General features: G+C 46.1%; 1 protein-coding gene across 20 annotated transcripts in view; it reads left to right on the top strand.

The window, feature by feature from the left end:
* The window catches only part of ADGRF3 (adhesion G protein-coupled receptor F3), a 40,021-nt gene that overhangs the window by 11,918 nt on the left and 1,453 nt on the right, over positions 1–26,650 (top strand). For 3 of the 20 annotated variants that reach the window (XM_038006671.2, XM_073022862.1, XM_073022857.1), the window contains exons 2-11: positions 19,280–19,346; positions 19,774–19,917; positions 20,382–20,555; positions 21,090–21,308; positions 22,193–22,402; positions 22,912–23,055; positions 23,233–23,429; positions 23,683–23,862; positions 24,734–26,116; positions 26,569–26,610. In XM_038006671.2, coding sequence (XP_037862599.2) covers positions 19,280–19,346; positions 19,774–19,917; positions 20,382–20,555; positions 21,090–21,308; positions 22,193–22,402; positions 22,912–23,055; positions 23,233–23,429; positions 23,683–23,862; positions 24,734–26,116; positions 26,569–26,610 — 2,760 coding nt within the window. Of the gene's footprint in view, positions 1–1,082; positions 1,207–2,033; positions 2,194–7,592; positions 7,710–11,722; positions 11,842–17,046; positions 17,843–18,896; positions 19,014–19,279; positions 19,347–19,773; positions 19,918–20,381; positions 20,556–21,089; positions 21,309–22,192; positions 22,403–22,911; positions 23,056–23,232; positions 23,430–23,682; positions 23,863–24,733; positions 26,117–26,568; positions 26,611–26,650 lie in introns of those variants that run through there. The other 17 variants (XM_073022858.1, XM_073022860.1, XM_038006665.2 and 14 more) reach the window with 14 other exon arrangements.

Here is a 26,650-nt window from a genome sequence, read left to right as displayed (position 1 = left end):
AACTGTTCAGCTATAAAAAGGAATGAAGTACTGATATATGCTACAGCACGAACTTGAAAACATTATGCTAAGTGAAAGAAGCCTGACACAAATGGCCATATAGTGTATGATTCCATTTATAGGAAATGTGCTTTGCTTTGCTCTGTGGCAAATCCAGAGAGACGGAAAGCAGATTAGCGGATGGGGCAGGGAAGGATTGGGAATGACTAACAAGTGTGAGATTTCTTTTAAGGGTGGTGAAAATGTTCCGGAATTAGGTAGTGATGAAGATTGCACAAAATCGTGAATATACTAAACACCATTGAAATGTACTCTTTAAAATGGTGAATTTTATCTCAATTTTTCAAAAGGAGAAATTGATTATTAATGTTATATTAAAAAGAAAAGCATATCGTGAGGGAGGAAAAAAGCAAAGCACAAAATAACATATGCATACTTATTACAACTAAAAATGTATTGATGACTGGGGAGAAGACAGGGTATGAATTGGCTGTTTTTAATTTGTAAGCATTTTATCATTGTAGATAAAGTTGCTTAAAATTTAAGCATATCTGCCAGAACATTATTGCAAATTATGCAAAGCTAAAATATAGACCTATAAAGTTCTACATGATAAGGTAACTATAGGTTCTGTAATTTTATAATATAAAGTAGGAGAGGACAAGTCATTGCGTTAAATAGAGTGCCTGTTGGGATAACCTGTGTTTTATTGGTGGGGAGATGATCAAAGGGAATCAATGTGAACATCAACAAATTACCCATATAAGATTTCTCTTCCTGGTTTTGGCATAAGTATAGGAATGCAAGAGGGTAAAGGGGTATTTTGAGAAGCAAGTCCTTGAGGTAGCCACCAGCTAGTTTTCTCTTGAAAGCAATCAGGAGAAAGTAATCAGGAGGACGTGAATTAACGCTTCTCTAGAGGAATTTAAAATAAAGAATTAAGAGGTACTCTAAAGTCCAAATTGCTACAAAGAAGTAAGGCTTGCAAATAAGAAAATAGCTCAAAAACCACAGGGAAAAAGGATAAAGCATTGTGGGTGGTTTTTTTAAATTTACCTTTTTTTTTTTTTTTTTTTTTTGAGATGATAGCTTGCTGTCTTGCCTAGGCTGGCCTTGAACTCCTGGACTCAAGTGATCCTGCTGCCTTAGCCTCCCAGGTAGCTGGGACTGTAGGTGTGTGCTGCTGAGCCTGGCTAACTACTAAAGGTAATTTTTAAAAATCCTATCCTTGTACAGGTACAGCCCTTTAAATTTTGGCAGGACTCAGGGGCTCACGCCTGTAATCTCAGCACTTTGGGAGGCTGAGGCGAGCAGATCACTTGAGGTCAGGAGTTTGAGACCAGCCTGGCCAACATGGTGAAACCCCGTCTCTACTAAAAATACAAAAAAAAAAAAAAAAAAAAAAATGGTAGCCAGGCGTAGTGGCATGTGCCTGTAATCTCAGTACTCAGGAGGCTGAGACAGAATTGCTTTAACCTGGGAGGCGGAGGTTGCAGTGAGCCGAGATTGTGCTCTGCACTTCAGCCTGGGCAACAGAGCAAGAGTCTGTCTTGAAAAAAAAAGTAAATAAAATACATTTTATGAAATCCTATTCTTGTACAGGTACGGCCCTTTAAATTTTATTTTATGCTAGAAGTAAAAACTTTTGTGTTGGAAAACCTAGGTATGTATTAGAATAAATGATTGCTAAGAGAAGGCATCTGTGGCTGGGATCCCTATAACCATTGGTTGCCACATCTGCTGCTCTGACACGGGGGTGCTCCTGTCCCAGGAGGAATCGCTCCCTGCGACATCATAAGAAATATATATTTGTTCTCTCCCCCTGTTTAGGAGTCTTCAAAATGTAAGGTCTTTCTGCATGCTAAAGAGATGACTAGTACCTGGGGGCTCCTGGATAACCTCAGGATGGTTGCCAGGGGAACCAACCGTGTGCTTAGAGGCTAGGAACTTTCCACCCTGCTCCCCACCCTCCTAGGAGGGGAGAGGAGCCGGAGATTGAATTAATAATCAATCATGCCTGCATGAGGAAGCCTCCAAACAACTCCCTAACGTACAGGAGTTCAGAAAGCTTCCAAGTTGGTGAACATGTGGAGATGCTGGGAGGGTGGTGTGCCTGGAGCAGGCATGGAAGCTCTGCACCTCTTCCTGAGTACCTTGCCCTGTGCCTCCCTCCCGTCTGGCTGTTCCTGAGTTGTATCCTTTTATAACAAACCAGTAATCTACTAAGTAAACTGTTATTTCTGAGTTCCGTGAGCTGTTCTAACCAGTTATTGAATCTGAGGCAGGGGTCGTGGGTTTTGTAACTTCCCAATCAGAAGCACGGGTGACATACTAGACTTGCAAATTGGTGTCTGAACTGGGCAGCAGGGGGCAGTCCTGTGAGACTGAGCCATTAACCTGTAAGATCTCACACTCAAACTGGACAGCATCAGTATTGAATTAAATTGTAGGACACCCAGCGGTGTCCACCAAGTAATGGAGGATTCCTTGGTGTGGGAAAACCCCACACATTTGGTCACCAGAAGTTCTGTGTGAGTACAGAAAACAAGAGTTTATCCCAGAACGCAAGTTTTCTTCTGAAAGATGCCTCTTTGAGAAACCTGAGGAGGAGCTGAAAGAGGTTGACAACAGGAGCTAGATGAGACCCTGTTGGAGAGAGACTGTGGGGTCTAACAGACACGTTCCTAGAGAGGGTTTGGTCCCCGGCCAGAGCCACTTTTAACCTCTCCCTCTTCATAGGTCAAAAAATGTACAGGTTTTCCAACACAGCCTTGCAGATTGGGCCCACTTCCTTTATGACCCTCGTTCTTCCTGTTACCTTTGAACCTGAAAGGTCACAAATGGAGCCAAGGCAACAGTTGCAGTCACAGCAGATACTTCTAGGGCCTAAGCTTGCTGTCAGGAGGAATGGAAAGATCTAGATTGTTACTGCTCTATTTGAGCTCTCTTGGTGGGAAATCTGAAATTCAGTATTATTTGAAGTGCTGATTATGTGAATTATTTTTATTTTTGTTTTAAACTTCAACACATTGATCTACCTAAACTTGGTGGGGAGAAGTCTCTCTCCTTCATCTCACAGAAAGACTCCCAACTTCAGCAGTGCCCTCCATGCTGTCAAAATGCCTTATGGCTGTGGTGTAAAGCAGCCACTGTCTCTTCCTAGTGCGTTGGAGCGGAAGAGGGAGGGCCCGCAAAAGGTTCAACCACAGGATGGGGACTGTGGAGGACAGATCAGGAGCTCATTTCCTTAGTGCACTTTGGCCATTAGACATGTATATATGTGTTTATTAAAAAAAAAAAGAGTCCATGCTCATTTTTTGTCTTAAAATATTTAAAATGTTTCCAACTGAAAAAAAAGACATGTATGTATCTGTGCCTTTAAAGATATATTACATGTTGTATCCATAAATCTGTTAGTAGAAAACGCATAAGGATGAATCAAATGCTCTCTTATGAATTCAGACCAGGCATAGCCCATGAACAGAAAGGTTCCTAATCCCTCTTTATTTATCATCATGATCATCATTCTTTATCTCAACTATACCATATAGAAAGTAATATGTTTGATGTTCATATACCACCAGGAAATAACAGACGTTAACCTTTCACCATATGTGCGCCAAAGCTTTTTGTTTATTTATTTTTATTTTTATTTAATTAATTTATTTATTTATTTTTTGAGATGGAGTCTCGCTCTGTCACCCAGGCTGGAGTGCAGTGGCGCGATCTCGGTTCACTGCAAGCTCCGCCTCCCTGGTTCACGCCATTCTCCTGTCTCAGTCTCCCAAGTAGCTGGGACTACAGGCGCCCGCCACCATGCCTGGCTAATTTCTTTGTATTTTTTTTAGTAGAGACGAGGTTTCACTGTGTCAGCCAGGATGGTCTCGATCTCCTGACCTCCTGATCCGCCAGCCTCGGCCTCCCAAAGTGCTGGGATTACAGGCTTGAGCCACCGCGCCCGCCCAGCTTTTTATTTTTTTATACATTTCACGTATAGCTGCAGCTCTTCACCATCCTGTTCCTTTTCTCCTGGGAGTTAACCTCTTTTTTTTAACTTGTCATTTACATTTATATTTTTTAACTGCTATTATGTGTGTTCATATCTGGATTCAAAATAGTATTATTTTTGTGCTTGCGTGTGTATATGTGATTTACTTAAATGGCATCCCTCTGTTTCTAACCTCTTAGGACATTTTTTGCACTCAACATTGTTTTGATATTGATGCATATAGCCCCAGTTCATTCATTTATGTTTCTGTATGGTAGTAGATTGCATACCTATCTACAGTTTATTTATCCATTCCACTACTGATGAGTGTCAGGTTATTTCCACTTCTGGAGTCATTCTTTAATACATTTATTTAAAAAAAATTTTTTTTTTTGAGATGGAGTCTCACTCTGTCGCCCAGGCTGGAGTGCAGTAGCACAATCTTGGCTCACTGCAACCTCCACCTCCTGGGTTCAAGCGATTCTCCTGCCTCAGCCTCCTAAGTAGCTGGAATTACAGGGACGTACCACCACGCCCAGTTAATTTTTGTATTTTTAGTAGAGATAGAGTTTCACCATGTTGGCCAGGCTGGTCTCGAACTCCTGACCTCAGGTGATCCATCTACCTCGGCCTCCCAAAGTGCTGGGATTACAGGCATGAGCTACTGTATTTGGCCTAATTTTTTTTTTTTTTTAATTCACAAGTTCTCAAGAAAAAAAACAATCAGAGAATGATATTCAGGTTAAAAAAATCTTTGTATATTTCTTGTGTGTGTGTGTGAGCAATGTGAATAGTTCTGGTTATTTGATCTTTAAAAATAAGAACAAGAAATGTAACACTTTTTTTTTTTTTTTTTTTTTGAGACGGAGTCTCGCTGTGTCGCCCACGCTGGAGCGCAGTAGTGCAATCTTGGCTCACTGCAAGCTCTGCCTCCCAGGTTCGCCATTCTGCTGCCTCAGCCTCCCAACTAGCTGGGACTACAGGCGCCCACCACCATGCCCGGCTAATTTTTTTGTATTTTTAGTAAAGACAGGGTTTCACCGTGTTAGCCAGGATGGTCTAGATCTCCTGACCTAGTGATCTGCCTGCCTCAGCCTCCCAAAGTGCTGGGATTACAGGCGTGAGCCACCGCGCCCAGCGGAAACATAACACTTTTTAAGTAAACAACTGATAGGCAAAGTATATACTTTGGTTCATTTCTTGATTAAAAAGGGAGCCATAAGTATTTTTGGTTTCTGAATGACAGATGTCTCAATTGTTTTAATTTTTTTGACAAGCCTGCATTGCTTTGATAATCTAAAATCAAAGTTTGACTGAAAACTCCTATTTGGTGGAATTTATTCTTTTATTTATTTATTTATTTATTTATTTATTTATTTATTTTTATTTTATTTTATTTTTGAGACATAGTCTCACTCTGTCCCCCAGGCTGGAGTACAGTGGCGCAATCTCAGCTCACTGCAACCTTCACCTTCCGGGTTCAAACGATTCTCCTGCCTCCCAAGTAGCTGAGACTAAAGGTGCATGCCACCATGCCTGGCTAATTTTTTATATTTTAGTAGAGATGGGGTTTCATGGTGTTGCCCATGCTGGTCACGAACTCCTGAGCTCAGCCAGTCCACCCACCTCAGCCTCCCAAAGTGCTGGGATTATAGGCGTGAACCATCGTGCCCGGCCGGTGGGATTTATTCTTTAGTTCGGAGATAAAGGTCCAAACTGATCCTACCCCAGATTTAAGGAGACAGGTTGGTACCTAGTCTCATTTTTATGAGGCCTAGGTATTGTATGATCAATTCTTTTATGTTCAGCAATTGTGACCCATCAAATGGCCTCCACCTACATCGTAATACCAACTGGACTCAAGGAGCCCATCTTGCTTTCTAATCAAAGGATATTTATAAGGGATTAACTTGAGTGTTCTAAGAAAAATTTGATACTGGAAATAATCTTGCTTACAATAAAACATGCTCTCCAAAGAGCACTGTGAATGGTTCTGGAGTAGAGGCAATAAGTCTAGGAAGTATTTCACTGGTTACAAGTATTAAGGAGGTGGAAGGTTTAGGGAAAACCTGGAAGGAAGTATTTTCCTAGGAGAGGAGGGAGTGTTAATGAATACCTGTGGTTCCTTAGGCATTCAAGTTTGAATTAACTTTCAATTTATCTTGTTGGAGAAACAAATAAGCAAACAATACAGTTATAATACAAAATTTAAAACTTTCTTAATCTTTGAAGTTTGAAGGCTAGGCATGGAGGCTAGTGCCTATAATCCCAGCACTTTGGGAGGCTGAGGTGGGAGGATTGCTTGAGGCCAGGAGTTTCATAGTGAGACCCTGTCTCTGCAAAAACAAAAAATATTAACATAAAGTTTGAATATATATATATGTATGTATATATTTTTTGAGACCGACTCTCACTCTGTTGTCCAGGCTGGAGAGCAATAGCGTGATCATAGCTCACTGCAGCCTTGACCTCCTGGGCTCAGGTGATCCTCCCACCTCAGCCTCCCAAGTAGCTGGGACTATAGGCGCACACTACCATGCCTAGCTAGTTTTTCTATTTTTTGTAGAGATGGGGTTTCACCATGTTGCCCAGGCTGGTCTTGAACTTCTGAGCTTATGGGACCCACCCACCTTGGCCTCCTGAAGTGCTGGAATTACAGGTGTGAGTCACCATGCCTGGCCTAATTTTGTATTCATCACTTTTTGTTTTGTGCTATTTCTTTTCAAGTAGTTGCTCTCTAGCAACCACTTTGTTGGCTTCCCATCCTGCTTTCCAGTCTGGATAGCCTTTATAATCTAATTCCACTTCCATTTTTATTCACACCTCTGGCAGCAATGATCCCAAACTGCAGTACTGTAGTTCTCTGACCTCACAACAATCTGCATCATACCTATGTGCTTTGTCATTGTGGTTCCCAGTGTCTAAAATGTCTGTCCCCTCACAAGCCAACTCGTTTACCCAACTACTGAACAGATTTCTATTTTAACACATTCCAGTGTAGAAGTTTGGGGAATAAAAGAAGTTAGAGTTGAGGTGTCAAAGATGCATTTTATCATCTCCAAAGAAACTTTCTAAATAAGTAGTAAAAATATGTGTAACTAAAAACTAATGGGGGAGGAGTTCAAATGAGATAATTATAAAAAGAAATTAACTCAAAAGAGGGAAATAAGGGAGAAAAAAGGAGAAGAAAAAGTGGACTAAATAGAAAACACATAGACAAGTTTAAACTTATCAGTAGTTATAATTGACTATAAACAGCATAAATGATTTGATAAAGGTAAAGGTAGTCATAACTGATTAAAAGAATAAAACTAAACCAAAATACACACTATTTATAACAGATATCTAAAGGTTTTTTGTTTGTTTCTTTTGTTTTGTTTTTGCCTCTTGTTTTTTGTGTTTTAGAGATTGGTCTCACTCTGCACCCAGGCAGGAGTACAGTGGTACAATCATAGCTCACCGCAGCTCACACCCTTGGGCTCAGGTGATTCTTCCACCTCAGCCTCCCAAGTAGCTGGGACTATGGGTACACACCACCATGCTCGGCTCAGAATACACATACTTTGGTTTTTTTTTTGAGATGGAGTTTTGCTCTTTCACCCAGGCTGGAGTGAAGTGATGCAATCTCGGCTCACTGCAACCTCTGCCTCTGAGTTCAAACCATTCTCCTGATTCAGCCTCCTGAGTAGCTGGGATTACAGGTGCACACCACCACGCCCAGGTAATTTTTGTGTTTTTAGTAGAGACAGGGTTTCATCATGTTGGCCAGCCAGGCTGGTCTCGAACCCCTCCCCTCAGGTGATCCACCTGCCTTGGCCTCCTAAAGTGATTACAGGTGCGAGCCACCGCACCCGGCCACACATACTTTTTTATTACGTATAGAACACTTACAAAAGCTGACCATATGCTGGCCCATAAAACTAACCTCAAAAAATATTAAAGATTGATAATCGTAACGATTATCTTCTCTGACAAGAATGTAATCAAGCTAAAAGCAGGGACAAAAATATAACCAGATAATTTCTTTTGTTTAGAAATTAAGACATAACACTTCTAAGTAGCCAACAAAGAAGAAATCAAAAGGGAAATCAGAAAATATTTTGAATGAAGTGATAATAAAAATACATATCAAAATTGTGAGATGCAGGGGCCCAGTTCTAGGAAAGATGGAGTAAGCATCCTCCACCCTGTCTCTCCCACTGAGTGAAGCTATACACCTGGAAAGATTGCACAGAACTGATACTTGAGGACTCTAGAAAGTAAACAGTAGCAGGTGGATTGGGGAAGAAGTCCAGAATTCAAAATACCACTGAACTGGTGGTGAGCTTCACATTTTTTCTTCAGGTATGCACTGGCCTGAACTCAAGGCAACCCCAAACCCATAAATGTGCAATTGCACAGATAGAACTACAGAAGAAACCCCCTAGGTCTGGCTCAAGGAGAGGGAAGGAAGACCCTAACACTCAGAGAGAGTGGAGGAAATTCCACTTTTTTTTTTTCTTTTTTCTTTGTTCTTTCACACCCAGCCTCCAAACAATCGCATGGCAGCAGTGGCGGTGAGGATCCGCAGGAGCCTAGAACTCTGAGGGAGAGGAACTTCCTCTGATCAGAATGTATGGTGCTAAGAGGGCAAGGCAAACCTCCATTGCTTTTTCTCTCTGCTGCAAGGCCCCACCTGTGAACAGATACAGGAAGTGCATCGTAGAGCAGGGAAATAAAGCCCTGGATTTCTGGCCAGAGAATCAAAAAGAGGAGTCCCAGGGAACCAGAAAGTATCAGAATGACCAGAAAGGAAGAGGACAAGAAGATGACCCCATACCGTTTTATGAGCTCCTGGGATCACTTCCCAGTTGTACATTGCGTGGATCTGACCCTAAACCACAAACCACCAGCACAACTGCACCAAGAGATAGACCATCCATCACACAGGCCCCAGACCGGCCACCGGGTGGCACATGTCTGCAGAAGATGTGAATAGCACTGTAAAGGTTTTGAAATGAGAATTGATGTTGAAAGCACAGTCCACAGTAGGTTAATGAGAACTTGTGGTTGAACCAAGCCAGGTAGATTACCTACTAAAAAAGAAACATTAACACTTCCCACAGGTTTTAAACAAGATCCAGAGTCTCATAATATTCAAAATTTCTGGGATAAAACTCAAAATTAACTGGCATTTGAAGAACCTGGAAATCTCAACTCACATGGAAAAAAACAATCAACAGATACCAATTCTGAGATGGCAAATATGTTGGAATTATCTAAAAAAGACATTAAAGTACCTATTACAAAAGTGCCATGAGTAAATGTGAACATTGTTTTAAAAACTGAAGAAAAGGCGAAAAGTCTCAAGGAGGAAATAGAAAATGTAAAGAAGAACCAAATGGGAACTTTAGAACTGAAATATATAATAACCAAAAATGTAAAAGTTATTGCATGAGCTCTGTATTAAATTACTATCATGGCTGCTATAACAAATAGCTACAAATGTAGTAACTTAAAGCAGAACAAATGTATTATGTAATGTGATGTGTTTTGAGAATGAGAAGTGTGAAATGAATCTTATAGAGGTAAAATCAAGATGTCAGCAGACCTGCATTTCTTCTGGAGACTGCAGGGAAGAATCCATTTCCTTGCTCTTTCCAACTTCTGGAGCCTGTCATCAGTCCTTGCCCTTTCCTTTATCTTTGAAGTGCATCAGTTTCACTGAACACAGTGGCTCACACTTGTCATCCCAGAACTTTGGGAGACCAAAGCAGGAGGATCATTTGAGCCCAGGAGTTTGAGACCAGCCTGGGCAACATAGCAAGACCCCCCGTCTCTACAAAAAATAAAAATAAAAGTTGGCCAAGCATGATGACACACACCTGTGGTCCCAGCTACCCAGAAGGCTGAGGCTTACTTGAGCCCATGAGGTCAAGACTGCAGTTAGCCATGATTGTGCCACTGAACTCCAGCCTGGGCAACAGAGTGAGACCCTGTCTCAAAAAATAAATACATAAATAAAGTGCTGCATCAGTCCAACCTCTGCTTTTTTGTTTCTCACATTCCTGTCTCCCTTTTACAAGGACCTTGTGATTACATTGGGCCCACGCAGATTATCCGTGATAATCTCCCTCTCAATATTCATAATTTAATCACATCTGCAAAATCCCTTTTGACATATACATTTACATATCCAGAAGTTCTAGGGATTAGTACATGGACATCTTTGGGTGGTCATTATTCTGTCTATCCAGGCTTAACAGCAGAACAGAGATGACAGAGGAAAAAGTCAGTCAACTTGAAGATAGATCAGTAGAAATGATCCAATCTGAAAAACAGAAAAAAAGATTGAAAAACTGAACAGAATTAAGAAATGTGGCACATATACACCATGGAATACTATGCAGCCATAAAAAAGAATGAGTTCATGTCCTTTGTAGGAACATGGGTGCAGCTGGGAACCATCATTCTCAGCAAACTATGCCAAGAACAGAAAACCAAACACCACATGTTCTCACTTGTAGGTGGGAATTGAACAATGAAAACACTTGGACACAGGAAGAGGAACATCACACACTGGGGCCTGTCGTGGGGTGGGGGGAGGGATAGCATTAGGAGATATACCTAATGTAAATGATGAGTTAATGGGTGCAGCAAACCAACATGGCACATGTATACATATGTAACAAATCTGCACATTGTGCACATGTACCCTAGAACTTTAATAATAATAAAAAAAAAATTGAACAGAGCCACTGAGATCTGTGGATAAAATACTAAAAAGGCAGCCAGACGTGGCAGCTCATGCCTGTAATCCCAGCACTTTGGGAGGCAGATCATGAGGTCAGGAGATCGAGACCATCTTGGCTAATAGGGTGAAACCCCGTCTCTACTAAAAATACAAAAAAATGAGCCAGGTGTGGTGGCATGCGCCTGTAGTCCCAGCTATTTGGAGGCTGAGGCAGGAGAATCACTTGAACGTGGGAGGCGGAGGTTGCAGTGAGCAGAGATTGCACCACTGCACTCTAGCCTAGGCAACAGAATGAGACTCCGTCTCAAAAAATAAAAAAAAGAAAAAGCCTAATAGTTGAGTCGTTAGAGTTCCAGAGAAGAGGAGAAATAATTCAGTGCAGAAAAACAATTTGAAATAGTGGCTGATGAAAGACATAAATCTACAGATGCAAAGGGTCACCAACTCCATAAAGGATAAGTCCAAAGAAAGCCCACCTTAAACACATCATAACTGCTAAAAACTAAAAGAAAAAATCTTGAAAGCAGCCAAAGGAAAATGATACATTACTTATAGGGGATCAATGAGTTATATGGCTGTGGATTTTATTTTAGAAACCATGAAAACCGGAAAGAAATGGAACAACACTTTTAAATACTGCAAAGACCATATATTTTAACTCTATTTTATTGATTTGAAAACTGAGGTCTTGAAAGATGAAGTGGTTGTCTTGAATCACAAGGCTCATTAATCCCATTCCTAACCTCATGACCACTTTTCTACCATGCTGTGGTTTGAATGTGTCCCCCAAAGTTCATGTGTTGGAAACTTAATCCCTAATGCCACAGCATTGAGAGGTGGAGACCTTTAAGAGGTGATTAGGTTGTAAGGACTCTGAGTCCGTTTTGTGTTGCAATAACAGAATACCACAGACTGGCTAAATCCTGGCTTAAGGATTTGAAATTATTTTATCTTTAGAAGAAACAGTTCTTCTCCACTCTAATGTCCTGGTCTCTCCATAGGTTTATTCCTATATAAGGTCAACATGAAACTTTTGTGAAGTCCCCACGTCCTGTAAGAATCAAAGAAAGCATCAGAAATTCCATGAGTTTCTTCAGCTTCTCCAAGTTGTGCTCTTGAGGTACATAGTTTTAATATAAACCCTGAAGCAGGGTTTTCTGAACAGTCCCAGAGAGCAAATATGGGATCTCATTCTAAGGTCCAGAGTTAGATACTTAAATTATAGATCTAAGGCTGCCATTATTCCTTCTGAATAACTTTATACCATTTCTTTTAACATTTTAATGTCAGAAATACGTTTTTTCTTATAAAGACATATATAATGCGTCCAGCTTTTTGTTAAAATACCTCTTCTTGTCAAATATTTCACAGATCAGTAATTTTATAGCATCAAACAATTTTGAACACACTTTCTATATTAGAGTTTTCTGCGTCAGCCGAGGGTTAGCTGACTCGCCGTTACTGGAATTGTGCTGCAGCTGGGTGAACAGCTGTGTATTTCCCCTTCTTTCTACACATGTCCCATGATGTGGCCGCCGCCACTGGCCACAGCTTGGTAGCACCCAGCAGAAATCCTATAGCTGCCATGACCTCTGAACCCAAATTGTATTTGTGCAAATACACCAAGATCCCAGTCAGAATGGCTGTTACTAAAAAGCCAAAAATTAACAGATGCTGGCGAGGTTGCGAAGAAAAAGGAATGCTTATACACTGTTGGCGGGAGTGTAAATTAGTTCAGCCATTGTGGAAGACAGTGGCAATTCCTGAAAGACCTAAAGACAGAAATACCATTCTACCCAGCAATCCCATTACTGGGTCTACACCCAACGGTATATAAATCATTCTTTTATAAAGACACATGCATGTGGATATTCACTGCAGCACTGTTCATAGTAGCAAAAACATGGAATCAACCTAAATGCCCGTCGATGATAGACTGGATAAAGAAAATGTGGTACATATATACCATGGAATACTATGCAGCCATAAGAAAGAATGAGATCATGTCTTTTGCAGGGACATGGATGGAGCTGGAGGCCATTATCCTTAGCAAACTAACACAGGAACAGAAAACCAAATACCACATATTTTTACTTGTAAGTGGGAGCTAAATGATGAAAACACATGGACACATAGAGGGGAACAACACACACTGGGGCCTTTCAGAGGGTGGAGGGAGAGGATCAGGAAAATAACTAAATGGGTACTAGGCTTAATACCTGGGTGGTGAAATAATCTGTACAACAAACCCCCATGACTCAAGTTTACCTATGTAACAAACCTGCACTTGTACCCCAGAACCTAAAAGTTAGAAAAAATACACCGAGATTCAAGGTCTAGTTCATAGAGGTAACTAATATGCAGCAACCCCAGCAGTTACTTTCTCTCTCTCTCTTTTTTTTTTTTTTTTTTTTTTTTTTTTGAGACAGGGTCTGGCTCTGTTGCCCAGGCTGGAGCACAGTGGCACAATCACAGCTCACTATGGCTTTGACCTTCTGGGCTCAGGTGATCGTCCCACCTCAGCCTCCCATGTAGCTGGGACTACAAGCATATGCCACCACACCCAGCTAATTTTTTGTAGAGATGAAGTTTTGCCATATTGAGGTTTTGTCATGTTGCCCAGGCTGGCCTTGAACTCCTGGACCTTAAGCAATCCACCCGCCTCAGCCTCCCAAAGTGCCAGGATTACAGGCATGAGTCACCACACCTGGCCCCAGCAATTACTTTCTATAAGAAGTAATGGAGGCCGGGCGCGGTGACTCAGGCCTGAATCCTAGCACTTTGGGAGGCTGAGGCAGGTGGATCTCTTGAGGCCAGGAGTTTGAGACCCGCCTGGCCAACATGGTAAAACTCCATCTCTACTAAAAATATAAAATTATCCCAGTGTGGTGATGGGCGCCCATAATCCCAGCTACTTGCGAGGCTGAGGCAGGAGAATCACTTAAACCTGGGAGGTGGAGGTTGTAGTGAGCCAAGATTGTACCATTGTACTCTACCCTGGGCAACAGAGTAAGACTCTCTCTAAAAAAAAAAAAAAAAAAAAAAAAACTGGAGGCCAGGTCCAGTGGTGGCTCACGCCTGTAATCCCAACTACTTGGGCAGGCTGAGGTGGGAGAATCACTTTGGTCCAGGACTTCGAGGCCAGCCTGAACAACATAACGGGACCCTGTCTTTAAAAAATAAAAATGAAGTAAGGGAGCACTGCTTACCAGCAGCCTTCACAATCCGTGTTTAGAGGTGTCCAGGAAGCAACCTAGGAGCTCAGAAAAGCTGCCAGCAGTTAAAAACTGATTAGTTTCCAAAAATCAGTATGTATATTGGAGGGACAAAGGACAATCACCTTGTGGTTCACTTTGGACTTGGGATTACATAGGTGGCAGCAATAAGTCCCTGTTGGTTTGAACTCCACTCTGCCTAAGACCTGATTCAGCCTGTGGGTGCTTCCTGACTCCCCATGAAACTGATCAGTCCATAAGACTAAGATTTATATATATACATATTTTTATTTTTATTTTTATTTATATATATATTATTATTATATATATTATATATAAAATAATATTTATAGAGAGAGAGAGAGAGAGATGGTGTCTCACTCTGTTGCCCAGGCTGGAGTGCAGTGGTGCCATCTTGGCTCACTGCAACCTCCACCTCCTGGGTTCAAGCAATTCTCATGCCTCAGTCTCCCGAGTAGCTGGGATTACAGGTGCCCACCACCACCCCTGGCTAATTTTTTGTATTTTTAGTAGAGACAGGTTTTCACCATGTTGGCCAGGCTGGTCCTGAACTCCTGACCTCAGGTGATCCGCCTGCCTCGGCCTCCCAAAGTGCTGGGATTACAGGTGTTAGCCGCCACACCCGGCCTCTGTTAGCTTTCTCATGTCCCCGGAGTTACATGTTACGTGAACATGAACCTTCAGTGTTCATGCTGATGGATGAACAGCTTTCCCTCCACTGGAGGCCGTCCTTGCCTCTCCTAAGTGGGGACTGCCATGGCTCAGTCTCCCCTCGGCACTGAAACAGCCACTCTTCTGGGTCTCAGTCTACCTCTCACTTGTGTAGTTCCTGGTCCTCAACAGACCCTGTTGAGCATGGTCCAGGACCACTTCATGCCTTGACAGACTCCATTTGGGAACTGCTGCAGATGCTGTTGATGTCCCACATCCTCTTGGCCCATCTGAGACTGCCTATAGCTGCAACAGATAGCACCCAGCATGCTAATAGCATCCTACCTCCAGCACCTGTGTTTTCCCTCTCACTTCTCTCTCTGGTTCTCAAACCAGATTCTCCACCATTTTCATGTTTTCTGAAATCCGCTATTTACAAGAGTGATTGCTCCCATGCATGTATTTGTTCTGTGTGTCTGCTCTTCCATTAGCAGCAAAACTGGCAAGGGGGGATTGGAGGTGGAGGTGGAGGTGGAAATGCAATGGGGCTATATTTCTACCATAGGTACTTCGTACTTTGTGTGTGTGTTTAAATCAACTTTTTTTTTATTTAAAAAAATGCCTATGATTAGAAAAACTATATATGAAACAGCACACAGACCCATCCAGACCCTTAATCCCTTTCCCCAGAAGCAACAACTATTGCCAGATTTCTGATGTATTCTTCCAGAAATATTCTAGGGATATACAAGTACAAGCATCTTAAATAGATTCATTTTGTTTACATACATGGGAGCATAATACACATAACATATATTTAAACTTCACTAACTATATTGGAGATCACTCCAAAATACAGCTACTTCACTTTTCCCACACAACTTTAGTAATGTATTGTTTGGAAATCCAAGATTTATATAAGCTCTCCCTTTTTAATAGACATTTTGGTTGTTTAATCAACTCATTTGCTGTCACAAACAATTCTGCCTTGAATATTCTTATGTACATGTTTTTACACACATGTACAACTATACTTAATATAATTAATATTTTCTCTTTTGATAATTAGCAGGTGAGAAATAGTATCTTGTTTGATTTGTATTTCTGATGCGTGAAGTTAGAGGTTTGTATATGTTTACCAAACTGCTTCTTTTTTATTTTTATTTTTTTGAGATGGAGTTTCACTTTTGTTGCCCAGGTTGGAGTGCAATGGTGCAATTTTAGCTCACTGCAACCTTCTTCTCACAGGTTCAAGCAATTCTCCTGCTTCAGCCTCCTAAGTAGCAGGGATTACAGGCATGCGCCACCAAGCCTGGCTGATTTTGTATTTTTAGTTGAGACAGGGTTTCACCATGTTGGTCAGGCTGGTCTCGAACTCCTGACCTCAGGTGATCCACTCACCTCGGCCTCCCAAAGGGCTGGGATTATAGGTGTGAGCCACCGTGCCTGGCCATTATCAAACTATTTCTATTCCTTCTTCAGTGAATTGTCTGTTCTTATCTTTTGCCTATTTCTATCTTATGGATACGAAAACTAGAAGAAAGTTCCTTTGTTGAGAAAATTATTCTTTTTAGGCCAAACTTAAAAGTTTTTAGACAGTCACATTTATTTCCTTTTTGACTTCTCAGTTTTATGTATTGTTTAAAAAACTTCCTCTGTTTAAAATTATTTTATGAAATAATTTGATAATGTTTTCTAGTATTTTCTCAGATTCTTTTTTACATTTAAGGCTCTAGGCCAGTGCAGTGGTGCACACATGTAATCTCAACTACTTGGGAGGTTACGGTGGGAGGATAGCTTGAGCCCAAGAGTTTGAGGCTATGGTGAGCTATGATCATGAGCTTTGATCATACTACTGCACTCTAGCCTGGGCAACAGAAGAAGGCCTTGTTTATAAAAGAAAGAAAAAGAGTGAGAGTGAGAGTGACAGCGAGCAAGAGAGAGAAAGAAGGAAAGAGAGAGAGAAGGAAGGAAGGAAAGAGCAAGGAAAGAAAGAAAGAAAAGAAAAAAAAGGAGAGAAAGAAAGAAAGGAAAGAAAGGAAGGAAGGAAGGAAGAAGGAAGGAAGGAAGGAAGGAAGGAAGGAAGGAAAGAAAAAGAAAGAAAGAAAGAAAGAAAGAAAGAAAGAAAGAAAGAAAGAAAGAAAGAAAGAAAGAAAGAAAGAAAGAAAGAAAGAAAAAGAGAAAAAGAAAGAGAAAGAAAGAAAGAGAAAGAGAGAGAAAGAAAACAGAAAGAAAGGAGGGAGGGAAGGAAAGAAGAGAGAGAGAAAGAGAGAGGGATGGATGGAGGGAGGGAGGGAGAGAGAGAAAAGAAAGAAAAGGGAGAGAAGGAAGGAAAGAAGGAAGGGAGGGAGGGAGAGAGGAAGGAAGGGAGGGAGGGAGGGAGGGAAGGAGGGAGGGAGGGAGGGACAGACAGACTGGTCACGGACCTGTCTGACTGTGATCAGAGCCAGTCCTCTCCACCACCACTCCCTCGCTGCGCCTGCCCTCTCCTCTCCAGGTCCTGGGTTTCCACCTCATTCCCGGCTCCCATCTTCTCCCCCTCCCTCCTCCTCCTGTCCATCCACTCACCCCCTGCTCTGATCACAGTCGGACAGGTCCGTGACCAGTCCTTCCCTGCCTGCCCCATCCCCCTATCTTCTAGCTTTGGCAGATGGCCCAAGGGACAGACAAGGAAGGAAGGGAGGGAGGGAGGATTCTAGTCTATCTGGAAATTATTTTAGGGTAAAAATCAGCTCTCATATTTTTATCTTTTCTTTGTTTTTCGTTTCTAACCTTGACTCTTTGATCAATGATCCAGCTTTTGAGGAGTTCAGAACAATCCAGATTTCCCAGGTCCTTGGGAACATGACTGAACCTGGCTTATTGACACGTTGCTGGTTGTGACTTCAAAACCCTAAGACTCTGAGCTTTTGGTCCAGAGCCCAAGAGGAGCCTCGGCACCATTCTCACTGGGGGCATGTGGGCTCCAGGTGGCCCCCACAGTGACCTGGATTCCCATTTGACTCAGAGTCACAGGCTGTAGCGCTTCTTCTGTAAATTCAGCCCTAGCTCCCCTCCCCTCTTTCCTCCCATCCCATCTGCATACTTCCCTGCCAGCTCTTCCTTGCAGAAATTTGCATCATGGGCTTATAGGGACTGCTTCACTGAGCCATGGTCTGTTCGGCTGCCCCGCTGCTGCTCCTGGCCACAGCTCTTCCCCTGCTGGGGTCACCAGTTGCCCAAGCATCCCAACCTGTAAGTGAAACCGGGGTGAGACCCAGGGAAGGTCTGCAGAGGCGACAATGGGGACCTCTGGTTGGGAGATATGAGGCGTGGAATGAAAGGATAGGTAGTGGGGAAAGAGCTGAGGGGAGAGGAAGTAAGGTGTAAGGAAAGTGGATGCTTTGTTATGAGATCTCTGAGAACTCAATTTTATTTTCCTGGGTGTGGGGGATGGCTGTTTCCTTATTTGAGTCCCTGTAAACTCCTATGATACCTGCTGTACTTTGGATAAAGGCTCGTCCAGTCAAGCTGGCCGTTTAAAAAGAAAAAGAAAAACTTTGCAGCTTTGGGAACTATTGGCTTAGAGGATGGGAGAGAATCTGAGGAAAGACATCAGAGTCTAGAGGGTGCTTTTCCATCTGTGTTCTCCTCACAGACAGCTATATCTATGCCTATGTCTACATGTATGTACCACTAAGCCCAAATCTATCTGTATTGCTAAATCTAAATCTGTCTTTATGTAAATATATATCTGTATCTGTATCTAAATCTGTCTATATCTATACTTTTTTTTTTTTTTTTTTTTTTATATCTATACCTTTTTTAAGACATGTTCTCACCATGTTGCCCAGGCTGGACTTGAACTCCTGGGCTCAAGTGATCCTCCCACCTCAGCCTGCCAAGTAGCTGGGACTGAAGGCACGTGCCACTGTGACCAGCTTATACTCATGTCTTATCCATATTCGTATCTGTATCAAAATCTGGTTTTGGATAGATATCCACACGCACACGCAGGTGCATATAGACAGGGCTCAGGTCTGTGACACTGTGAGCCCCTGCATATTTCCTGGAGGAAGGACTGCCTGGTTCTCTCTCCTTGGCCCAGCTCCGTCCTCACCTCCCTACCAGACAGACCCTTCCCTGCCTGCCCCATCTCCCTATCCTCTAGCTTTGGCCGATGGCCCAAGGGACAGACAATGTGGGTCCAGACCTCCACCGTCACCCTGACAGAGGAGGAGTTGGTGAGGAAATAATGTACAGGAACGAAAGACAAAGGAAAGAGGCTGCCTTCTGCTCACCCTGCTGTCAAATCCTACAGAAGGAATAAACTCCCCATGCGCCTGGGCCCCAGCCAACTCTGTCCAGCTCCACTGCTGGAGCTCCAGACCCAGCCATTTCAATTAGCCTAGAGGCCCAGGGACAGGTAAATGCAGGAAGGAATTAAACAAAGCATGTTGACTTCCCAGGGCGTTCCTGGTTCCTGGTCTTGGGTGGGATAGCAGGGTTCCTGGGGTTGCATCCCTGGCAACCCCTAAGAGAAGCCTGCTTTCCCTTCCTGATGTGTACCCTTGATTCCTGGCAAAAAGAAGAGCTGGTTGAGATTGAGTTGTGCTAGCTGAGACTAGTCGGTCTGGCCCCTGGGGTGCCTTTGGAAGGGACTTGAGGTCTCTCCTCTGTGTTCTATTCCAGGGACAGAGTCAGGCTGGAGGGGAATCTGGATCTGGGCAGCTCCTGGACCAAGAGAATGGAACAAGGGGTGAGTGGATGGACAGGAGGAGGAGGGAGGGGGAGGAGATGGGAGCCGGGAATGAGGTGGAAACCCCAGGACCCGGAGAGGAGAGGGCAGGCGCAGCGAGGGAGTGGTGGCGGAGAGAGAGGACTGGCTGTGATCACAGTCGGACAGGTCGTTGACCAGTTCTCTAGCAGTGAGGCCTGGAGATGAACTCATTTGTCTTTGGAGCCTCATCCATAAAATAGGTGTTGTTGGACAGATGACGTGAAGCCACCGTGCCTAGGGGAGGACTTGTTCCCTTCCTGAGCCCTGTCTATATGCACCTGGACAGGCTGTGGGAGGGGGTCGGCTCTGCATTCCTGGGACTGGCCAGCTAGATGAGAGACTCCAGAGGGGACCGGCTTGTGGCCTCGCTGCCTGTCCTCTCCAGCTGTCCCCTCTGCTCCTGTAGAATCAACGCTGGTCTCCGTCTACGTACATCTGGACTTTGCAGATAAGACCTGGCCCCATGAAGTCTCCAGGACCCTGACTCTCCCTGCTGCCTCAGCTTCCTCTTCCCCAAGGCCTCTTCTCACTGGCCTCAGACTCACAACAGGTACCACTTGCATGGGAAGGGGGCTGAGAGTGAATGAACAGGGGCTCCCGGGCCTCCTGCAGCCAGCTTGCCTGAGATGCTGTGAGCCCCTCTGTATTTCCTGGAGGAAGGGCTGCCTGGTTCTCTCTCTTGGCCCAGCTCCTTCGCCACCTCCCTACCAGACAGACCCTTCCCTGCCTGCCCCATCCCCCTATCCTCTAACTTTGACTGATGGCCCAAGGGACAGACAATGCAGGCACAGACCTCCACCTTCACCTGTTCCCTGGCCCCTGAGACATCTGCTGCTTCAAGCGCTGACTGAGGAGGCAGTCCTGATGCATGTGCCTGACTGAGGCACCTGTAGCTTGGAGATTGGTCCAGATACCCAGCCCTAAAGCCTCTCAGGCATCAGGCAGGTGTTCACCCTGCCCACCTAGCTTCCTCAGACAGCCTGCCCACCCCCTCTTCCCTTCTCTCTGTCACAGAGTGTAATGTCAACCACGAGGGGAATTTCTATTGTGCTTGCCTCTCTGGCTACCAGTGGAACACCAGCATCTGCCTCCATTACCCTCCTTGTCAAAGCCCCCAGAACCACCAGCCTTGTGGCTGCCTTGTCTTCAGCCATCCTGAACCCGGGTACTGCCAGTTGCTGCCACCTGGTGAGGAAGGTTGGGAACTTGGAAACCAATGACCTTAAGTGAAATGAATGCTCTCAGTGTTTTTTTCATCTCTGAACCTGTAGTTTGGCCAGCTGGTCCAAGCATAGCTGCTCCTCTGGGTGGGAGAAAAAGCCAGCCATCACAGCAGATCACAGGCCCTGAGCTTGGAACCTGAGTAGGGAGACTAATGAGGGGGGCCCCAGAGACATAAGGACAAGGAGAGAATGTGCTGGAGTGACCCTGCTTTTTACCCTAGGAGGCAGGAAGCAGTTTCAGCAGCCCCAAGATGCCTGGGGGAGGGAGAGGCATAGACAAAAAAGGTTTTCTTTGGTTTCCGATAACAGATAGAGTCTTCCAGTCTGGATTGCAGCAGCCACATTCAGATGCCCATCCAGGGACAAAAAGAAAAATTTAAAAAGCTAGGGAGGGAATGTGGAGGAATGGGCTCCAGAGTCAGGGGGGAGCGATTGCTCAGCTGCATCTGAGGGCCATGAGTCCCTCCTCCAGGGTCCCCTGTCACCTGCCTCCTTGCAGTCCCCGGGACCCTCAGCCTGAACTCCCAGCTGCAGATGCCTGGTGACACACTGAGCCTGACTCTCCTGCTGAGCCAGGAGGCCACCGACCTGAGCTGGTTCCTGAGGCACCCAGGGAGCCCCAGTCCCATCCTTCTGCAGCCAGGGACACAGGTGTCTGTGACTTCCAGCCACGGCCAGGCTGCCCTCACTGTCTCCAACATGTCCCATCACTGGGCAGGTAGCTAGTTGGTCCTCTCCTTGCCTCCTTTCTCCTTCCTCTTACTTCTCTTCTTCCTCCTCTTCCTTCTCTGCTTTCCTTCACCTCTTCTTCCCATGCCTCCCTCCCTTCTCCTTCCTTCTTTTCTTTCCACTTCTTTCTCACCCTTTTCATCTTTCCATTTACCCATTCTGGGGAAACAAAGGCTAAGAGGTCCCTTGGTGTGAAAAATTGCAATGTGGAAAATTCTAAAAATGGCCAGCTGTTTTCACTGTGGTCTGGGACTTCTGAGACCCTTTTCAGGGTTTACAAAGTCACAACTATTGTCCTAATATGCTAAGATGTCATTTGCCCCTTTCACTCTCACTCCCTCAGGTGTAGACAGTGGCTCTTTCCAGAGGTTACAGGGCCATCATAAGATTGAATGCAAAAGCAGATGGGAGAACCCAGACATGGGCGAGATTTGCAAACATGTAAAACAAAGTCACTTGTCTAATTATGTTTTGGAAAATGTAGTTATTTTTCATAAAAATGTTTCTGTTAACAAAAATACTACAATGTGGAGAATGTGGAGGATATAGTCTCAATGTCTGCTGAGAACAGATCCATGTTTTTCAAGATGCTAAAATGGCAGGGGTGGTGCAGGAAGGGCATCTGCTCTAGGGAGAGCATGAAATTCATGGGCGTGGGCTGATAAAAAAGAGATCTCTTCTACCTCCTAGAAATCCTTCTTGGGGACAGGGAATGCCCACCAAAGGGGCCATCCTGGGACGCTGCTTGCTGGGGTTAAGCACTGGGTGGCAGGCAGAGGACGGGAGCAAGGCTGTGGCTTGGAAAGTAGCAGCGATTCTGTGGTGCAGCAGGGCCCAGAGGAGCCACATAGCGCAGCAGACATGTGTCTGCAGGTGAGTACATGAGCTGCTTTGAGGCCCAGGGCTTCAAGTGGAACCTGCACGAGGTGGTGAGGGTACCCTTGAAGGCGACAGATGTGGCTCAACTTCTAGACCAGCTGTCCATCTCCTGTGCCACCACCCCTGGTTTCCAGCTGAGCTGCTGCATCCCCAGCACAAACCTGGCCTACACGGCGACCTGGAGCCCTGGAGAGGGCAGCAAAGGTATGAGAAGGGGCCAGCAGTCAGGGGTCAGAGGGACCAGGGGGCAGCTAGTCTCCTCCAGGCAACTGAGTCTTTAGCTCATGAGAAACAGGCCACAGTTCAACCAGAGAGTGGGGTCCAAAGCCCACACTGTTTTCTACCCCATCAGAGCCTTGCCACGTCTATTGCCATAACATAACTCCATGTGTAGAGGAAACTTTTGCAAAATGCTGTCATCTACACAATCTCATTTAACTCTCTATGGAATTCGTTTGATGATAGTCCCCATTTTACAAATGTGGAAATGGTGGAAACTGAGTCCTAGAGCTTGTTAGAGACCCCACAGTCCCCTCCAGCAAAATCCAAGCTCTCTTCCTCTGCCCAGGTGGAGCCCACACATCATTTGGCTCTTCCCCACTGCTTCCTCTGTTTCTGAATTGCTAGAAAGACTGAAACAGCATGTCAGAGCCTGCTGGGTTCCAGGCCTGTCCCTGGTTCAATGACAATTCCCTTTTACGTTTTGCCCTCAGCCTCCTCCTTCAACGAGTCAGGCTCTCAGTGCTTTGTGTTGGCTGTTCAGCACTGCCCAATGACTGACACCGTGTACACCTGTGACCTGCAGAGCCCTGGCCTGGCTCCACTCAGGGTCCCCATCTCCATCACCATCATCCAGGGTACGTAGGGCTTGGGGTCCAGTGGGCTGGTCTCAGCTGCTTGCCTTGGGAGCATGGGCTCTCTTGCATGGCGCATCCCTGGCAGGACCAGGCTTCGGGGCCCGCATAGGCTTCTGCCCAAGAAGAGGCTCCGGTGAGGCTGTGATTGCTGAGTACCCCCTGCTTGTCATTCTTCAGATGGGGACATCACCTGCCCTGAGGACACCTCGGTGCTTACCTGGAATGTCACCAAGGCTGGCCACATGGCACAGGCCCCATGTCCTGAGAGCAAGAGGGGCATAGTGAGGAGGTTTTGTGCGGCTGACGGAGTCTGGGGGCCTGTCCACAGCAGCTGCACAGATGCGAGGCTCCTGGCCTTGTTCATTAGAGCCAAGGTGAAGCTTCCACCCCGCTGCCCACATGCCCCCTCCACAGCCCACCCCAGCCTCTCTAGGACCCAGCTTGCAGACCCTTTTCCCCGAGGCCCAACCCACAAGCTGCTCAGCTTCTCTGAACTGGAGCCCTAGCAGAGCCAGGAAGTAGGTGTGGGAGGGCTCAAGGGGCCAGCAATCTCCATGGGGCTGGGATGCTCTTCTCAAACCACCATTCTACGACGTGTCCCGCTTCCTGCTGTCTCGTCTGTCTCAGCTGCTGCAGGCAGGCCAGGGCAGTCCTGCTGAGGAGGTACCACAGATCCTGGCACAGCTGCCAGGGCAGGCGGCAGAGGCAAGTTCACCCTCCGACTTACTGACCCTGCTGAGCACCATGAAATACCTGGCCAAGGCGGTGGCAAAGGCCAGAATACAGCTTGACCGCAGCGCCCTGAAGGTGAGATCTCTGAGCCACAGTGGTTGCCAGCTGGGCAGTCAGGGGGTGAAGACTCCCCATCTGTGGGCACTTCTGTCCCTCTGGCATCACCATGGGCTGTCGGGCAGCAGACCTTTCCAGAGTCCGGGGTCCTGCTCCTGGTCCATTTCTCCTCTCAGACACCAGCCTCTGAGGCTGCAGAATGGAGAAGGCCTGGCACTGGGAGCACATGGGGGCTGGAGGCAGGAAAGGGTGTGGAGACATGAGGCCCGAGGCACGTGTGTGCAAGCAGGCGTGTGGCTATGACACAGACAGGAAGTTTCCATGAAGACGCTAAAGTGTGCTTGGCTTTGCCAGGCTCACCTAAATCGGCTGTCAGTATGGGCATCCATTGGTGACCCATGAGCTGCAGCCAAAAGTGTAACAAAGGGCAATGATATTACACACTGTTCATGCCTGGGAATACATAGCATATGTGAATGCACAGACACGCGTGTGGCCGTCACCTCCAGGACACGGTGCCCTCTATCACTGCTGGTCACCATTCCTAGCTTTGCAGACCTGGAGGTGCCAAAGAATGGGGGAAGTCCCTTCTGAGAACCTGGGTGGCCCCAAGGGATGGAGGGGGAAGAAGGCTTTTCAGCAGAGGGACTGGGTGCAGGTCAGGGGACATATCCTTAAAGATGCCCCAAGGTGGTTGGCCGAACAGCTCCCCATTCTTCCCGTCTAGAAAGTCTCCCTTCACAGGCCTGTCTTCCTCTCCCTTTTCTCTCCAACCTCGGGTCACACCCTGGACTGGGAAGGGAAGGTGTGGGGCTGTAGTTCTCACTGCCCCCGGCTCAGTCCTGTGGGCGCCAGCAGACAGGGCTCATCTTTCTGTTGGGTGCTGCAGAATCTCCTGATTGCCACAGACAAGGTCCTAGATATGGACACCAGGTCTCTGTGGACCCTGGCCCAAGCCCGGAAGCCCTGGGCAGGCTCGACTCTCCTGCTGGCTGTGGAGACCCTGGCATGCAACCTGTGCCCACAGGACCACCCCTTCACCTTCAGCTTGCCCAATGTGCTGCTGCAGAGCCAGCTGTTCGGACCCACGTTTCCTGCTGACTACAGCATCTCCTTCCCTACTCGGCCCCCACTGCAGGCTCAGATTCCCAGGCACTCACTGGCCCCACTGGTCCGTAATGGAACTGAAATAAGTATTACTAGCCTGGTGTTGCGAAAACTGGACCACCTTCTGCCTTCAAACTATGGACAAGGGCTGGGGGATTCCCTCTATGCCACTCCTGGCCTGGTCCTTGTCATTTCCATCATGGCAGGCGACCAGGCCTTCAGCCAGGGCGAGGTCATCATGGATTTTGGGAACACAGATGGTTCCCCTCACTGTGTCTTCTGGGATCACAGTCTCTTCCAGGGCAGGGGGGGTTGGTCCAAAGAAGGGTGCCAGGCACAGGCGGCCAGTGCCAGCCCCACTGCTCGGTGCCTCTGCCAGCACCTCACTGCCTTCTCCGTCCTCATGTCCCCACACACTGTTCCGGAAGAACCCGCTCTGGCGCTGCTGACTCAACTGGGCTTGGGAGCTTCCATACTGGCGCTGCTTGTGTGCCTGGGTGTGTACAGGCTGGTCTGGAGGGTCGTGGTGCGGAACAAGGTCTCCTATTTCCGCCACGCCGCCCTGCTCAACATGGTGCTCTGCTTGCTGGCCGCAGACACTTGCTTCCTAGGCGCCCCCTTCCTCCCTCCAGGGCCCCGAAGCCCGCTCTGCCTGGCTGCCACCTTCCTCTGTCATTTCCTCTACCTGGCCACCTTTTTCTGGATGCTGGCGCAGGCCCTGGTGTTGGCCCACCAGCTGCTCTTTGTCTTTCACCAGCTGCCGAAGCACCGAGTTCTCCCCCTGATGGTGCTCCTGGGCTACCTGTGCCCACTGGGGTTGGCGGGTGTCACCCTGGGGCTCTACCTACCTCAAGGGCAATACCTGAGGGAGGGGGAATGCTGGTTGGATGGGAAGGGAGGGGCGTTATACACCTTCGTGGGGCCAGTGCTGGCTATTGTAGGTGTGAATGGGCTGGTACTAGCCATGGCCATGCTGAAGTTGCTGAGACCTTCGCTGTCAGAGGGACCTCCAGCGGAGAAGCGCCAAGCTCTGCTGGGGGTGATCAAAGCCCTGCTCATTCTCACACCCATCTTTGGCCTCACCTGGGGGCTGGGCCTGGCCACTCTGTTAGAGGAAGTCTCCGTGGTCCCTCATTACATCTTCACTATTCTCAACACCCTCCAGGTAGGTGATAGGGGGGTGGCTGTGCTTTTTGCCCTTTTAGATGGTCTAAGTCACTGCCGATCTCTTCTCTAGGAGGTGCCAAGGCGTAGCAGAAGAAATATAGGTTCAGGAATTTTGGAAGGCTTAGGTGTGGATCCCAGTTCCTCCACTGAGTAGCTGGATAACTTCGGACAAATTATATAACCTCTCTGAGCTTTGGTTTTCTTATCTGTAAAATAATAGCTGATTTTCTTGGAGAACTCAGGAAATTGTCAGTACCCAATCCTTTACTATCCCTTTTATAACTATAACAATAAGAAAAGCATCTGAAATAGATCCTATGCACCAAATGGTGGTAACAAAAATTGAGACGAGAAGCCTTTGCATGTGAATTACACAGGACAGAAGGAGCACGTTGATTCGGGTAGATCCCTTCCTCCTTGACCAGCTTATCCCCATGTCCCTCTTCTTAGGGTGTCTTCATCCTATTGTTTGGTTGCCTCATGGACAAGAAGGTGAGTCTGCCCACCTAACCCCCTGCCTCACTTGCAGCCC

Source organism: Chlorocebus sabaeus, chromosome 14 (assembly GCF_047675955.1).
Source record: "Chlorocebus sabaeus isolate Y175 chromosome 14, mChlSab1.0.hap1, whole genome shotgun sequence".
Lineage (NCBI taxonomy): Eukaryota > Metazoa > Chordata > Mammalia > Primates > Cercopithecidae > Chlorocebus > Chlorocebus sabaeus.
This window is presented reverse-complemented; position numbering and strand designations above follow the sequence as displayed.